Here is a 17,776-nt window from a genome sequence, read left to right as displayed (position 1 = left end):
AGCAAAAAATATCCTGGCAGGGGTTTAACCCCTTCCCTACTCTATGCAAAACTAAAAAAAAAATACCATACATACACTTCAAAAGGTAGAGTTGGAGGTAGGGAGCAAAAACAAGTATCGTATATATCTTACAAACTAAACATATGTATCTTTTTTGTCTATTAAATAACACTAAAATAAAGCAGAAACTTTCAGTGCAAAAGGCAATGAAACAGGCAAAGAGAACAAACATATAACTTTCCACTAAGCGGGGTCAAGGATTCTTTACTGCTGCCACTTTAAAAGAGAAGTATGGCTTTAAAAAACAAACAGTCATACTCACCTAGATGGCTGCAGCACTGATCCCAGCTGCATCTGTCTCCATTGTCTAAGACCGAGAACTGAGCGATCAAACAAACATTGCTGATCACTCGGTTCTTGGTCTTCAGCCTGCAGGAAGCTGGTGACTGACAGTCTCTGGCTCCCTGCTCTCCCCTCCAGCTTTCACTGCAGCATTGGGCTGTGGAGGCAGCGGGAGCAGCTGACTGGCTGAGCCAGCTGCCAGTCCAGTCATCTGTGTGGATCCCGACCATATGGTTGGGATTTTTTCAGAGTCTGGGCCAGCGCCGTTTTGTCAGCCAACAGCGGGCTTTAGCTCACTGTCGGCTGAAAACGGGTCACAGGGCTGCAGAATAAACTGCACTCTTGCGATCCATAGAAGTACAGCCAAAATAGATTTGGTTATACTTCTCCTTTAACCAACACAATGGTGTTTACGCCTGCTATTTGATAAATGCCAACCCAATACAGTATAGTTATTCAAGTAGCTGAGAACACGTTGCTTGAAAACAATGACTTACCAAACCTGACCAGAAAAGAAAAAACAACACCAGCCACGGAATATCTGTACACTTCCTGTACAGTGAAGGCCTCCATTGTCTTGGTGTGGGATTTTCACCTGACACCTGAAACAGAGAATTCACTTTGTAAGTAGAAGAGCCAATTATGACGCTAAGTGACAATACATCTATGCATTTTCCATTTGCAATGATGGGGAAATAATAACTACACAATAGCTTAACAAGGGATTTATTTATTTATTACAGGCTGTTATATAGCCTCAACAAGTTACATAGTGCTTTACATACTACTCTTCAAAGGGTAACTCCACTTTTGTGGAAGCAAAATAAAGCAAATAAAAACAAAATATAGCATATATACAATTGTTACATAAGCCACATTGTACTTTAACCCCTTCATGCCTAAGCCTTTTTCTGACACTTGATGCTTACAAGTTAAAAATCCGTATTTTTTTCTATAAAATTACTTAGAACCCCAAACATTATGTATATTTTTTTAGCAGCAACCCTAGAGAGTAAAATGGCGATTGTTGCAATATTTTATACAACACTGTATTTTTTGCATCAATCTTTTAAGTGGAATTTATTTCAAAGAAATACACACTCATGAATTAAAGAGAAAAAAAAAACAGTAAATTTTAGTCCATTTTTTTTTATAACGTGAAAGATGATGTTACACCAAGTAGATAAATCGCTAACAGGTCATGCTTTAAAATTGTGGAATGGTGACAAACTACGGTACTTAAAAATCTCAATAGGCAACACTTGCGACCTACATATGCGTTCGCTTTTGCGCGAGCACGGAGGGGTGGGACACTTTAAATTTTTTTTCTTATTCATTTTTATTTCTTTTACACTGTACCTTTTGCATTTTTTTTATTATTTCTATTTCTGTCACAAGGAATGTAAACATCCCTTGTGACAGTACAAGGGAGTGACCGGTACTCTTTATGGAGGGATCTGGGGTCTTATAAGACCCCTAATCGCTCCTTTGCACTTAAAAGCATTCAAAAATGCCAAGTTTGGCTGTTTTGAATAATGTAATTTTTTTTTTCTTAATCTGGCGCCTTTGTGGCTCTAGTAACCCAGAAGTGATGTCATGACATTGCTTCTGGGTTACTAGATTCGAGACCTGATCAAAGCCAGTTCAGGTCTCCGGCCAGCCGCTTGCACAGGTCTCCCGGAAGAGCAGCGGAAGGCAATGGGGGGGGGGGGGGGAGGAGATGTCCCCTCCCGCTGCTTGTGATAACAGCAGAGCAGCTGTTTAGCCGCATCAATTGCTATTACAAGAAAGCTGACCGTCTGGTCTAAAAAAACAGTACCGGGTGATGCTTGCAGCTGCAAGCATCATCCCAGAACAACCCCTTGAAGCCGAAGGACGGAAGGACGCATATTTGGTTACCTCAGTGATAAGGGGTTTTTAAAGTGGTTCTAAAAAGGTAGAATGTTTTTTTTTTTTTTTTACCTTAATGCATTCATTCTGTGTGCGCTCCCCCCAGTACCCCCTTATATTTACTAGAGCCTGATCTCAATCCAGCACTTTGCCTAAGAGCAGCAGCTCTTTCTCCTCACTGGAGATCGAGGCAGCAGTGTCAATGGCCACACAGAGCACGGCTTGTGATCAAGCCCGCATGAGTGCTCCTATAGCAAGCGGTTTGCTATGGGGGCACATGGCAGGATGAGGGGCCAGGAGCTCTGCTCAGGGACCCCAGAAGAGGAGAATCTGAAACCAAAACCATTGCACCGAGCAGGTAATTATGACGTTTATAATTTAAAATAAAATTTCCATTTAGAATCACTCCAATGTTAACAAAAATAAAAAAGTTTAGAGTTTGAGAGCTCCTCCTGTGATGCTGGAGGTGAGCAGTCATGACTGGGTCTCTCTCAGCAACGTCCTGTGAGTTTTCTAGCCAGGCTTCAAGAGATACGTAAAGGGGCTATACCTATGGCAAGGGCATTATTCAACTTCAGCCCAAGCTCTTTATTTTTTCTTTTATCTACAGATGCCCCTTATCTGTATAGGCAGCTTTTTGGCAAAGGTGAACTAACCCTTTAACTACTTGCCGACCAGCTGCTGTAGTTTTACAGCGGCAGGTTGGGTCTATTATGCGAAACGACATACATGTATGTCGCTTCGAGTAGCAGTTAGTGCGGGGGCACTCGCCGATTGGCTAGAGGGGGAGCCGTTATGTCCACCGGGCACCGGCGATCGCTTCCCATGGAGTCAGAACGGTGGTCCACCTGATGTAAACACAACAGACTGCTGTTCTGTGAGTGATAAACACAGGGATTCTGTGTTCCTCCTATTTAGGAACACAAGTCTCTATGGTCATACAGTGAGCCCATCCCTCACACAGTTGGAAAGCAACCCCCAGGCACACATTTAACCCTTTGATTGCCCCTGGTGTTAACCCTTTCCTTGCCAGTGTCATTAGTACAGTAACGGTGCATATTTGTAGTAATGTCACTGGTCCCCCCAAAAGTGTCACAAATGTCAGTTAGGTGTCCGATCTGTCCGCCGCAACGTTGCTGTCCCGCTAAAAATCACTGATCTCCGCCATTACTTGTAAATAAATAAATAAAAATTACATAAATCTTCCCCTAGTTTGTAGACGCAATAACGTTTGCGCAAACCAATCAATGCACACTTACTGGGATTTTCTTTTTTACCCAAAATACACAGCAGAATATATATTGCCCAAAAAGGATGAAAAGATTACATTTTTTCATTTTTTTTGGGAATGTTTTATAGCAGAAAGTAAAAAAATATTGTGTTTTTCAGAATTGTCACTCTTTTTTGTTTATAGCGCAAAAAAATAAAAATCGCAGAGATGATCAAATACCCCCCCCAAAAAAAATCTATTTTTGGGGGGAAAAAAAGACATCAATTTTATTTGGGTACAGCGTCGCATGACCACACAATTGTCAGTTAAAGTAACACAGTGCCAAATCCCAAAAAAATGGCCTGGTCATTAAGGGGGGTAAAACCTTCCAGTCCTTAAATGGTTAAAGTACAAAAACAGTGCAGTAAGCTGCCAAAATAATTGCGTTAGACAGTTTATTTTTTGTAAGGTCATTTAAAGTGTTGCTAAAGGCAGAAGGTTTTTTTTACCTTAATGTAATCAACCCCCCCCCCCCCACTTTATACCTGCCTGAGCCCCATCTTGATCCAGCAGTGTGCATGAGCGCAGCAGCTCTTCCGGGTCTCTCTCTCCTCATTGGCTCCTACAGCAGTGGGAGCCATTAGCTCCTGCCAATAATAGCCAGTGAGCCAATGAGGAGAGAGCAGGGGGCGGGGCAGAGCCGTGCTCTGTGTGTGAATGGACAATGTCCACTCAGAGGATCATGGCTCGGGAATGAGTCTACTCCAGTGGCCCATAGCAAGAGGCTTGCTATAAGGGGCACTCAAATTGGGGGGGGGGGGGGGGGGTATAGGTCTGCCAGCGGGGAACCCAAAAAGGAGAGAATTAGGATTGCTCTGTGCAAAACCATTGCACAGAGCAGGTAAGTATAACATATTTGATCCTTTTTTTTTTTTTTAATTATAACTTTTAGAATCACTTTAACCCAGATCTGTTTCTTCTACAGCAGGGGTCTCAAACTGGCAGCCCTCCAGCTGTTGCCGAACTACTAGTCCCATCATGCCTCTGCCAATGGGAGTCATGCTTATAACTGTCAGCCTTGCAAAAACATCAGAAGAAATAGGAGGCCAGCAACCACCAGCCATATCCTTCTCACTTCTGACAACTGGTCCTATTTCACAGAAATATCCTGCTGCCCTGACAACCAGCATCTGGATGAGCAAGTAAAAACCTTGAACTTGGCACTGGTAGGAACCTGGTCTGAGAACTGCCAAGGCTGGGATTCCCAGACCCCAAGTAAATAAACTGGACGGAGACCGGCCAAAGCATTTACTAGCAGAAGCTGAATGTGTGAACATTTCATTTGCATATATTCCAAATCTTTTATCCAAGGTTTCTAATATCCCCTTTTGTAGAAACTATAGATTATGACAGATATCTGAGACCCCTTTACACTTTATATGGTCAGCCATGTATTAAAGGAGAACTATGTTCAGAGTATCCACTTTAGTAGTATTAAACCCAAAAGAAAACATTTATTATATTGCAGCTTACCAATTAGATGCCATGGCTGAATAAGTTCACTTTTTTAGTCTCTTTTTCTTCTATTTTCATCTGGTGATCCATCCAGCAAGGCTGTTGTTTTTCACAAGCTCAAGCTCTCCAGCAGGATGTATCAGTTTGCATGGATGAGACAAACCACTTAACACTGTCAGGGATGATTAAAATGATCCAACTTGTTTGTAAGTCCAACAAAGATCAGCGCTTGCAGACAAGGGTTGTGAGCACTGATCAGTGTGTTCTGGCGGAGGGAACTCCCCCTGTCAGAACACTAAAGCACAGCTGGGGAGATCGCTTGTGTTGGTATGGCCATCTGTCAGTCTTTTTTTTCGTTCAGTCCACTGGGTTGAGCATGTTTGCGTCTTTCAAAGTTCGCAAGTTGAACATTCGTATGTAGGGGACTTGCTGTATTCCGATGCATTTTTTATGCAGTCCAGTGCATTTTTCCCCTCTTTATTTTAATTCATCTTAACTGAGGACATGTGTTCCAGTGCATTTTTGATGCATTGTTCCTTGTTCCAGATGTGTTCCGTACAGAAAAAAAAAGCAACATGTTCTACTTTTGTTGACTGCACTCCAGTGCACCGCTGTGAACTCGGGCCATTGGATTTCATGTTAAACACTGTCCATGCATTCTTCATGCAGATTAAATACACGGGACTTCATCTGGTGTGAACCAGCCCAAAGCTGAACTCCAGGCAAACAACTAGACACAAATTTGAAATACATATTTGTTAATTTTACCAGCCAAAAGGTTTGTAAATCGGCTAGTCTTTTGACCAGGATACCACTGCAAGAAAGCATAGCCAAGTCTCTCCCCTTTCTCGCTCCCGCTGTATTCAGTCACAGCGGGAGTCGGGCCAGGGTAGGAGCAGCTGCTCTTCCCCGATCGCCGGGGAATCAAGTCTGGAGATCCGCCCGCTTGTGTAAACAGAGCGGGCGGATCTCCTAAGGCTCCATGTACACGGGACGTTGTTAAAAGTCCCTTTGAATGCTGGAATTTTTAGAACGTTTGAAACGTCCGTTCGGTCGCGTTTGTACCCGTGTTTAGCGGCGTTTGCGGGCGTTTGCGTTTAGAAGCGTTCCCAGAGGTCAAAAAAATTATTCCCCTTTAAAATGGAAAAACGCGAATGCTAAACGTGGGTCATCGCGTTTGTGCGTTTGAAACGCCGGGAAACACACGTTCGAACGCAAATAATTGCGTTCTAAAAACAGTCCCTGAACGCAACTGCCTGCAAATGACTGTAAACGACCCTGTGTACATGGACAGATAAGATAAAATGTAGATGGGTTCAGGGGCTTCTGAAAAAAACGCCCAACTGCTCCAAAACGGCCATTTCCAGCGTCCCGTGTACATGGAGCCTTAGTGACAGGCAGGGTCAGATTGCAGGGTTCAGCATAGCTGAACCTGCGATCTGTCCCTGTGTCACTCAGTCACCTCCCCCCACACATGTCAGTAAGCACCAGGCATACATTAACCCCTTCCCTGCCAGTGTCATTTTTACAGTAACAGTGCATATTTATAGCACTGATTACTGTAGTAATGTCACTGGTACCCCCAAAAGTGTCAAAAATGTCAGTCAAGGGTCCGATCTGTCTGCCGCAATGTCGCAGTCCCGCAAAAAAAAAAAAAAAAAAAAAAAAAAAAAATCGCAGATCGCCGCCATTACTCGTTAAAAAAAAAAAACACCAAAATGACAGAAATCTTTCCCTTAGTTAGTAAACGCAATAACTTTTGTGCAAACCAATCAAAATACGCTTATTATGATTTTTTTTACCAAACATAGGTAGCAGAAAACAAATTGGCCAAAAACTAAAAAAATTTAGATTTTTACATTTTTTTGGGGGGAATTTCATATAAAAAAAATGTGAAAAATATTGTTATTTTTTCAAAATTGTCGCTCTTTTTTTGTTTATAGCGCAAAAAGTAAAAATCGCACAGGTGATCAAATACCACCAAAAGAAAGCTCTGTTTGTCAGAAAAAAAGGACGTAAATTTTGTTTGGGTACACCGTTGCATGACTGCGCAATTGTCAGTTAAAGTCGCACAGTGCCGAATCGCAAAAAGTTGCCCAGACATACGACAGCAAAATCCTCGGGTGGTAAAGTGGTTAAAAAAGTGGTCATACCGGGACGATGCCTGCAGCTGCAGACATCAACCCGTGTCATTTTGTAGAGCTGGCGGTCGGCTTTCAGGAGATGAAAACCGATGCCGCTCAGCAGCTGTTCAGCCATTATCCCAGCAAGCGGGAGGGAACGTCCCCCCTCCTGCCGCAGCTCTGCCCGGTGGGACGGGAGACCCAAGCTACCAGTCGGCATGTGCGCCGGCTGGTTGGAGTCCCAAACGAAGTCGGATTCCGTTTCGATCGGATCTCTGATCATGTAATCCGGAAACTATGTCAGGACGTCACTTCCAGTTTACTCGGCTGCAAATGGCGCTAATTTTAAAAAACGTGTCAGTATTCAAAAGTGCCGATTTCGGCATTTTGAATACTTTGAAGTGCAGTGGATTGGTCTGGGGTCTCCATAAAGAGTACCTGTCATTGCCTATTACTGGCACAAGGGATTAGTTTACATTCTTTTGTGACAGCAATAGTGAGCAGATTTTTTTTTTCAAAAACAGTGTTAAAAATAAAATAAATAGAAAAAAAAATAAAAAATTTTAAAGCGCTCCCATCCCCATGAGCTTGCGCACCAAAGAAAACGCATACGCAAGTGGGAGCAATAATTCAAGAAAAAGACCTCCTCTGTAACTCTAAACTGTTAAAAAAATTTGAACGTCGCCTATGGAGATTTTTAAGTACTGTAGTTTGTCGCCATTCCATGAGTGTGCGCAATTTTAAACCATAACATGTTAGGTATCTATCTACTCGGCGTGACCTCATCTTTCACAATTTACAAAAAAATTGGGCTAACTTTACTGTTTAGATTTTTTAAAATGGAGTCAAATGTATATTTAAAGAAAAAAAAAACTGCGCTTGAAAGTCCGCTGCACAAATACCGCGTGACAAAAAATATTGCAACGACCGCCATTCTATTCTCCAGAGTCTTTTCTAAAAATTATATATATATATATAAATAAATAATGTTGGGGGGTTCTAAGTAATTTTCTAGCAAAAAATACAGATTTTAACTTGTAAAGAACATGTGTCAGAAATAGGCTTGGTCCTTAAGTGGTTAAACAATATCCTTATTCTCCAAAAATAATTGATATACACCTGCTACTTAATGGCCCTGTAATCTATTTTTCATGAAATTGTATCTTTTTTTCCTGCCTCTCTGTAACATCCTCCTTGAGCTCCCGAACCTCCTCTTTATTTCCTCACTCCCGTTTGCTTGGAATGGGCAGTGCATGTTAGTTGTGGCAATCTGCACAACTCTAAGCACACTGCAAATCTCTCAGTTTAACCGCTTCCAGATTGCCCCACTTACTTTTACTGCACGAAATTAGGTACAGGTACGTTGCGTCTTTTTCCCCATTCTGGGGCGCGCACTTGCGCCGCTGGTGGCCCGCTCGTGCTGTGATTGGACAAAGCAGGAGCCAATCGGCGGGTCCAGCAGACCCGATGTTCACTGGCATCTGGCCATTTCTCCAGAGAGAGGCAGAACGGCGGTTTGCCTATGTAAATAAGACAGACTGCCGAACTATCAGAGGGGCAGATGGAGATCTGGGGTTTCTGCTAAGAAGGAACATGGATCTCTGTCTTTCCCCAGTCAAAGACCCCCACACAGTTAGAAAGCACTCCCAGGGAACATATTTAACCATTTGATTACCCCTGATTTTAACCCCTTCCCTGCCAGTGTCATTAGTACAATGACAGTGCATATTTTTTAGCACTGATCAATTTATTAGTGTCACTGGTCCCCAAAAAATTGTCAGTTTGTGTCAGATTTGTCCGTCGCAATGTCGCAGTCCTGCTATAAGTCGCTGATCACCGCCATTACTAGAAAAAATAAATAAATAAAAATGGCATAAAAAATATTCCATAGTTTGTAGATGCGATAACTTTTGCACAAACCAATCAATATACGCTTGCCTCCATCCCAGATGATGCTTTCTGAGATAAAACGCGTTGGATCGGAGCTAGCAACGCAACGTTAACAAGCGTGGACTGCACTGCAAGCGGCTGTGCAAGATTTTATCCCATATCGCCTGAATTCATTGTCCTTTATAGGCATTAATGCACTATAAGCGTCTTCGATTATCTTTTATAACCACATGATGTGATTAACGAGATTAAGGAGCACCATAATCCTGGATACATTCCCTGGAGCTGGCTGACCACTTGTCTTCAGAGGCGCTTCCACTCACACACATATGATCTCTCGGTGGGATCATTTGATTTGGTAGGACAATTTTCACATATAGAGCACAGCGATGACACTTTCCATTGCTGATTATTTCAGCTGCACTACAAACAATTTGTTGTATTTGCATGTGGGAAACTTGGAGAATCACCCCTTTCCTAAACACAATGAATTATGGAGCATTGGATTATTTATTAACTTTTTCCCATTTTTTGTGAACAGATTGTGGCTACTTATTCACAAAAATTATTTTTAATGTGATTCACTTGACACACCATTCCAGGGAACAAGAGTTTCACTTATTAAGTGACACTTTGCCATTTGAACATTCACTATTGTTTGATTTTGCTTATTGCACATTGTTTATTGCATCTGTTACCTAATCATTTTTAGGATAATATCTCAGTGGAAAACAGTGCATCTTATTTCACAAAATCGATATACGCTTATTGGGATTTTTTTTTTACCAAAAACATGAAGCAGAATACTTACTGGCCTAAATTGATAAAGAAATTAGATTTTTTTTTATCTTTTTATTGGATATGTTTTACAGCCGAAAAAAGTAAAAACATTTTTTTTTTTTTCAAAATTGTCGGTCTTTTTTTGTTTATAGCGCAAAAAATAAAAACTGCAGAGGTGATCAAATACCACCAAAAGAAAGCTCTATTTGTAGAAAAAATGGACATAAATGTTGTTTGGGTACAATGTTGCATGAATGCGCAATTACCAATTAAATTAGTGCAGTGCTAAATTGAAAAAAAACGCTCTGCTCTGGTCAGGAAGGGGGGTGAAAACTTCTGGGGCTGACGTGGTTAAAGCCCATAGGTAATCTAAGAAGCGATCAAGAGAAGGTGGCTACAATCCTACATACAGTGAGACCATGGACAGTGAATGTAGTCACCCTCTAAGACAGCCTTTCTCAACCTTTTAAACACAGAGGAACCCTTGAAATAATTTTCTGGTCTCAGGGAACCTCGGCTAAAAATTAAAAATCTACAACTCTACAACTCAGATTACAGATAGTTTATAGAAAAAGAAAACAATGGTGTCATTGGGAACTTATCTGAGGCAGAAATTGCCCATTTCTCAAGGAACCCCTAGCAACTTTAGGAGGAACCCTAGGGTTTCACGTAACCCTGGTTGAGAAACCCCAATCTAAGCAGAAGTCCGACCACTGCAGCAAATTAAAAAAAAAAAGAATTTGAAACAATAAAACTGTATTTTTCTCAGTTAGGAATATATGCTTGAATTCTTTTTTGAAACCTTTGAAACAAATTTCTGGTCTTGGGGAACCCCTGCTAAAAATTAAAAATCTACAACTCATGACACAGTGTGACAGTCAGTGGGAAGAATGTTTCCTAAAGCGGAGTTCCACCCAGTGATCCTTTTTTTTAATAAAAATACCCCCGGGACAGTCAGGGCTAGTACATTCCACAATGGCTAGCCTCTGATCTGTCCCGGGTTGCACTTACCTGCAAGAAGAAATACTTACCTTGAAAATGTATTGTCCAGCGCTGCCATCTCAGGTGTGGGCAGCTTGAAGCCAGCGCGATCCTCTTCTGTGTCCTCTTCAGTCTTCTTCGGTCCCACGATGCACTGCACCGGCCCCGCCGTCATTTCCGGGGCCGCAGCGTCATCCCTGCACAGCTTCTGGGCATGTCCAGAAGCTGTTTAGCAAGGTATGACAGCGCCTGCACCGGAACTGACGTCGGGGCCGGTGCAGGCGCATTGATTCCTGGGAGCGATGACGTTCAGCTCCCAGGAATAATTGCATGCTAGGAAGTGACGAATCGCCGTGGCCGCCGAGGGGAGGAAGAAGGAAGTAAGGTGAGTATATTATCTTCTAAACGAGGTAAGTAAAAAAAAAAAAAAAATTGCGATTATCCATTTGTTTTTCAGGTGACCCGGAGCGAGAAGATGGAGGTAAGTATTATTTTAGGGTGGAACTACACACTATCCAACTTTTGTGGTTAGATTTCCTTCAGATTTACCTTTTCTATGTAGTGCAAGGGCCTGCCAGATTGCATACAAATTGAAAGTATTTAGGTTTGACCTCATATTATATGGTTTTGGTAAGTCTAAAGGAAAAAGTCTTCAGAAAATCTTATAGTGTGTATGACCCATTACTCTTGCCATCATTGGGAAGAATTAACCCCTCATAGATAGCTAAAAGGAACAATGGTGTCATTGGAAACTTATCGGAGAGGCAGAAATTGCCCATTGCTCAAGGAACCCCTAGCAACCTCAGGAGGAACCCTAGGGCTCCACGGAACCCTGGTTGAAAAACCCCAATCTAAGCAGAAGTCCGACCACTGCAGCAAAAAAAAAAAAAAAAAAGAATTTGGAGCAATAAAGGTATTTTTCTGAGTTAAGAATATATATTTGAATTCTTTTTTGAACCATCATTTAGTGTCACTTTAAGCAATAAGACATGGCCTACAGCACCTGATGGTTGCAGAATGAAGAAGCAACGCACTGATAAAGTCATCATTCTGACACATGGCGAAGCGCAGTAGAGCCTGATAGTCTCCTAGTGCTGCCCATCTCTGCTTGTATTCTCTATACCAGTGTATAGACCTGTCTACAAACATACACAGACAAAAAAACCAAACATAATACATTTCAGAACAGAGCTGAAGCTCAGGCCCAGCAGTGTGCACACACTCTCATAAAATACAAACATATGAGTGCAGTTTAAGGGTTGGAAATATTGTTTTCATTCTTTTATGTCATCTTATATAACATGGGAAGATAACTGCATACCAATAGGCAGCTGAAGAGGCCAATCTTTTATCAGTGCCGAGGGGAATGTAACAGTTTACTGGCAGGTATTTGGGCACATGCCCACATGAGATGAGCCCAGCCAGAGTAAAAATATTTGAAGCCTGTGGATTGTTTGTCTGTGTTGGCTCTCTGCCGGCTGCCACATAAGGAAAACCACACAAGAAAACTGAAACACTGCTCTGCCTGCTTAAAACTGAACTTTCATCTGCTTAGATTTTATCTTCCCTGGTTCCTCCATTCATTTCAATAAAACTTTTTTAATTTTCAGTACAAACCTTATTTTAGACTCAGTGATTTCACTGGGTTACTGTGCTTCCCTATGCAATGCAGGCAGATCATGACTGGTGGGAGTGGCAAGCAGGGTGCTGTACACCCCGTCATCAAAGCAGCACAGAACCCTGCCCCAGGATTCTTTTCAAGAGCGATCAGAAATAATGCAAACCCTGGGCTCTTGGGAGGATTTAATGCAGACCTTCACCCTCCCACGGCACTCTCCTCCTCTCCATAACCCCCCGCAGTGCCAATATTGGGTTACTTTTCTTTTTGTTTGTTTACTTACTGGGTTATTTTTAATTAAAAGGCTCAGCCTGCCCCCCAACTTCTGGAATTCGCTTATGCTCCTGATGCCTCCTGGGATGCATAACGTTGCTGTCCTGTTCAGTAAGGTGGAGGGGGGTGGGCCTAACGGCGCCTGCACTTAGAAGAGCTGTAACAGGCAACATGGCGGCACTGGACCCATGCAGCAGCTGCAGACAAGAGGATCCCAGTAGCTCAAAGTTGGATCCGCTGGCTATAGGTGAAGGTAAGTAGGGAAAAAATTCCCTCTGTTGTCAGCTGCATAAGAGCTGGGGGAGGAGAAGCAGCAGTACACTGAGCTTCCCAGTGAATGGCTGTGCAGCGGGGGCTTGTCAGGACAAGTCTGATCATTGGAGGAGAGCAGGCATAGCTAAAGAACTGCCTACGGTGTGCTCTCCTGCTTAGTGTGGTCAGTTTTTAATAGGAAAACAGAGGGACTGTCAGGAACACAAAGGAAGCAATAAAAAGAGAACAGGATACTTTCCTCATACAAGTACATGGTACTCCAGGCACATATCAGGAATATGAAGTGTTGGGGTAACAAACACTTTAAGAAGATTGCATTTGTCCACATGTGGTGCTGAGGCTCCATAATTGAAAGAACTGAAGTTCAATGAATGAAAGGGGAGGGCCAGAAACAGTCAGAATGGCTCTAGATCACATGCGTCAAACCCAAGGCCCGTGGGCTGAATCTGACCCATCAGTCCATTTCATGTGACGTCTCAGCAGAGAGGAGGACAGAATTCCTCCTACAGATCCTGTGCCTTCTCGTCTCTGCCTCCCCTGGTCTCAGCATTCGGCAGACTCCGCAGCTGGCTCCAGCCCTCCTCCAGACCCTGCACTTTCTGCTTCTCAGCTCCACCCCTAGCTTCTGCCTGTAAGCAGCAGCACAAAGTAAAGAGGGTGCACTCAAATGTAAGGGAGGGTGGAGGACTCTTGACTTCTGATGAAGGGGGAGCTCTTGACATCCGATGTAAAGGGGGGGGGGGGGACTTTGGACATCAGTCCTACAGATGCAACTGGCCTTTTAAGGGCAATCATGATACTAATGGAGGCCAGAAAAGAAATTGAGTTTAACACCTCTGGGCTAGATGATGATGGACGTCCTCCAGTTGGGAAAAGAGTTGGGATATATCTGAATAGCTGCAGCTTCTAATGTACACTGGGAAAAGCTAACAGCATACAGGGAAATCAGAGTAAGCAATTTTAGTACAGGAGAGGAGCGTGCACAACTGTGCTACACTAAATGTAAGGCTGGAGTTCAGCTTTAACCACTTCCCACCCAAGGACGTACCTGTATGTCCTTAGGATTCAGTGGGGTATACCAGGATGATGTCTGCACCTACAGGTACCATTATTTTCAGCCGGTGATTCTGTAGAAGCAGAAGTGATCGGAGTGGCTAATTAGACACTCGATCACTTCTGCGGATGGCGGAATGGGGTCCCTGCCACCGCCTCTCCCGGGCTCTTCAGTCCCATCATAGAGGCCAGGAACGATGCGGCTGGCGGCGATGGCTGCCTGGGACAGAGAGAGAAGAACTGATGCCATTCTCTCTCTGTAATCCTGGAAATCAGGAGCGATGAGTATTTGTCACTTCTGGTTCCGCCTCTTTGTTTTCCTGCCCACCAGCGGCCAGAGAAGCAGCTGAACGGACTGATCTTGGTTTGATCGGCTGCATGGGAGGCTAGAGGAGAGATTTGGGATCTAATAGACCCCAAATCTCTCCATTAACCACTTAAGCCCCGGAAAATTTTACCCCCTTCCTGACCAGGGCCTATTTTGCAAATCGTCACTGCGTGATTTTAACGGACAATTGCGCGGTCGTGCGACGCTGTACCTAAACGAATTTGACGTCCTTTTTTTCCCACAAACAGAGCTTTCTTTTGGTGGTATTTGATCACCTGTGCGATTTTTTGATCATGCGCTATAATAAAAAAAAAGAGCGACAATTTTGCAAAAATAACAATATTTTTCACATTTTTTTATATGAAATTCCCCCCTCAAAAAAATGTAAAAATCAATTTTTTTTTTAATTTTTGGCCAATTTGTTTTCTGCTACCTATGTTTGGTAAAAAAAAATCACAATAAGCGTATTTTGATTGGTTTGCGCAAAAGTTATTGCGTTTACTAACTAAGGGAAAGATTTTTGTCATTTTTGTTGTTTTTTTTTTTTTTAACGAGTAATGGCGGCGATCTACGATTTTTTTTGCGGGACTGCGACATTGCGGCGGACAGAATGGACCCTTGACTGACATTTTTGACACTTTTGGGGGTACCAGTGACATTACTACAGTAATCAGTGCTATACATATGCACTGTTACTGTAAAAATGACACTGGCAGGGAAGGGGTTAACTTTATTGGAGAGGGAGGGGTTAAGTGTGTCCCTGGGGGCGTGTTTCTTACTGTGCAGGGATGTGGCTGTGTGTGTAACAGCACAGATCAACGATCCTACATAGCAGGACCGAGTGCTCAGTGCTTTTACACAGGGGAGAATGACAGGCGGCTTTCTTTACATTAGCCGCCTTCCTTTCTCCCTTTACAGCGGACGATCACGAGTGACCGGCGGACATCGGGTCCGCGGGTCACACGCACGGAGGTGTCCATGAACGAGCCGAGGCGGGAGCGCGCCTCCGGCGGCGCGCGCCCGCCCACTATTGGCTCCCAGGCTAGTGACATACCCATACGTCACTTTGCCTGGCTGGGACTGACCGCCGCAGTATATGTACTTGCGGCGGTCGGCAACCGGTTAAGAGGATCTGTCACAGCACAAGCTATCGCAAGGGATGTTGTTCATCCCTTGTGAAAGCAATAAAGTTTGTACAAAAAAAAAATTTTTGTATAAAACAAAAAAAAAAAAAAAAACTAAAGCGTCACCATCCCACCGTGCTTACGCACAAATGGGAACGCATTCGTTACTCCCACATGCATGTGTAAACGGTGATTGCACCACACATGAGGTATTGTCGCAAACGTCAGAGCGGGAGAAATAATTCTAGTTCCAGACCTCCTGTGCCACTCTAAACTGGTAACCTGTAAAGGCGTTTAAAAGAGTCGCCTATGGAGAATTTTAAGCACCGTCGTTTGCCGCTATTCCACGGGCAGACGCAATTTTAAAGCGTGACATGTTCAGTATCTATTTACTTGGCGTAACATCATCTTTCACATTATACAAAAAAATTGGGCTAACTTTACTGTTTTTTTGTTTATTTTTTTATTCATTAATGTGTTTTTTTTCCCCAAAAAAATTGTGCTGCGCAAATACCGTGTGACATAAAAATCTGCAACACACAACATATTATTCTCGAGGGTCTCTGCTAAAAATATATATATAATGTTTGGGGGTTCCAAGTCATTTTCTAGCAATAAAAAGTTGATTTTTACATGTAGGAGAGAAGTGTCAGAATAGGCTTGGGAAGGAGGTGGTTAAAGAACTAAAATACCGCTCTGCCTGCCTGAATAAACAAGGTGGCAATGAAAAACATTACCCACAACTTTATTTTTGGCACTTCCTTTACAAACCCCACAACTGCCTCATCAAAGAAACCACTGCATTATGAATAGATTTTAATTACTGAGCAATATGACATCATACCAATGCTACAGCTCAGACCTCACAGTCTGGCTACAAGGAGATTGTGGCTATTTCAAGTCATTAGAATATGAACAGAGGCCACTGAGAAACAAATGCAAGGTGCCTGGCTGTCATGATGACCCTCTTCATCGAAGTCTTTAAAGATGAGCTCCAGTCTCTCCATAAAAAATTAAAAGTCAGCAGCTAGTACAAATACTGTAGCTGCTGACTTTAATATAAGGACACTTACCTGACCAGGGATCCAGCGGTGTCAGCACCGGAGCTTATGTAAGAGAAACAAGTAGTGAAGCCTTCCAGCTTCACAGCCGGTTTCCTACTGCGCATGCACAAGTCACGCTGCACTTTGTGAATGGGCCACAATCTTCTGGGCCTGTGTGCATCCCAGAAATCTGCAGAGAAAAGGAGGAGGGTCCAAACTTCCTCAGCAATCTGATCCGGAAGTTGGAGCGGGTACCTGCTTCCCCTCCCACCCAAAAAGTGCCAAATGTAGCAGTGGAGGAATTGGAGGGAGGGTGCAAACAAGCAGAGCTTCCCCTTTAGGGTGGAGTGCCGCTTTAGGATACTAAACAATTCTTCATATAAAGACTTCTGATGTTTGTCTGACTTTCCTGATTTGAATATTTGCTCTAAATTAGCGTCTCAGAAAATACTGAAGCCAGTGTGTCAGCATAACAGCCAGACAAATAGTATTTTCAGAATAAGGGCACCAATGACAGACCCTTCTGTTCTTTTTCTCTTGTGACAAGTTTACTTTAAAGCAATATTCTAACCAAAATAAAAAAATGTAAATAAATTGCCTATTAGAAGATAAAAAACCAAAAACTAGCTTTTGATGCAATAGTCAGCTTTAATCCAAAATTGTCACCGCAATGACTTTCTTCAGCTGCTAGCTGTGCTCAAGCTGATGGCCAGCTGGCCTCATTCAACCCCCTTCAACTAAGCCCAGATTCTCCTGGACCCACCCTAGCCTGGTAATGGACAGTGAAAAGAGCAGCAACACAGTTATTAGCTCATCTCTCTATCACTCTGCTTTTTGCTCCTGTCAGCATGCTTCTTGTAAGCACATGAACTATTTAGTATTTTGAACTATTTAACTTTTTATAGCAGGGGATGCCAGAAATCTAACTTGCATCTAATGGGCCATACACACTATACAATTGTATTTAGATTTTTTCCTTTAGATTTACCAAAACCATATAATATGAGGTCAAATCTAAACACTTTCAATTTGTATGCAATCTGGCAGGCCATTGTACTACATAGTTGAAGGTAAATCTAAAGGAAATCTAACAACAAAAGTTGTATAGTGTGTATCTACCATTAGGCAGACTTCTGGGAAAATTGGTGAGCCAATCACACAAGCAGGAAATTATGTTTCTGGGGTGTGGTCAGTACACATTCTGTGTATAGAACACCTCCAGGTAGCCATATTGCATTTTAACCACTTTAAGACCGGAAGATTTTGATGCTTAATGACCAGGGGGTTTTTTGCGATTTTTTACTGCGTGACTTTAACGGACAATTGCGCGGTC

General features: G+C 42.8%; 1 protein-coding gene across 1 annotated transcript in view; it reads right to left on the bottom strand.

Moving 5' to 3' along the window:
• Positions 1-17,776, bottom strand: part of SLC44A3 (solute carrier family 44 member 3) — a 190,502-nt gene that overhangs the window by 155,013 nt on the left and 17,713 nt on the right. The window contains exon 3 of the mRNA XM_082265861.1: positions 840-944. Coding sequence (XP_082121987.1) covers positions 840-944 — 105 coding nt within the window. The remainder of the gene's footprint in view (positions 1-839; positions 945-17,776) is intronic.

Source organism: Pelophylax lessonae, assembly GCF_965119305.1.
Source record: "Pelophylax lessonae genome assembly, chromosome: 8".
In the NCBI taxonomy this organism is placed as follows: Eukaryota; Metazoa; Chordata; class Amphibia; order Anura; family Ranidae; genus Pelophylax; species Pelophylax lessonae.
This window is presented reverse-complemented; position numbering and strand designations above follow the sequence as displayed.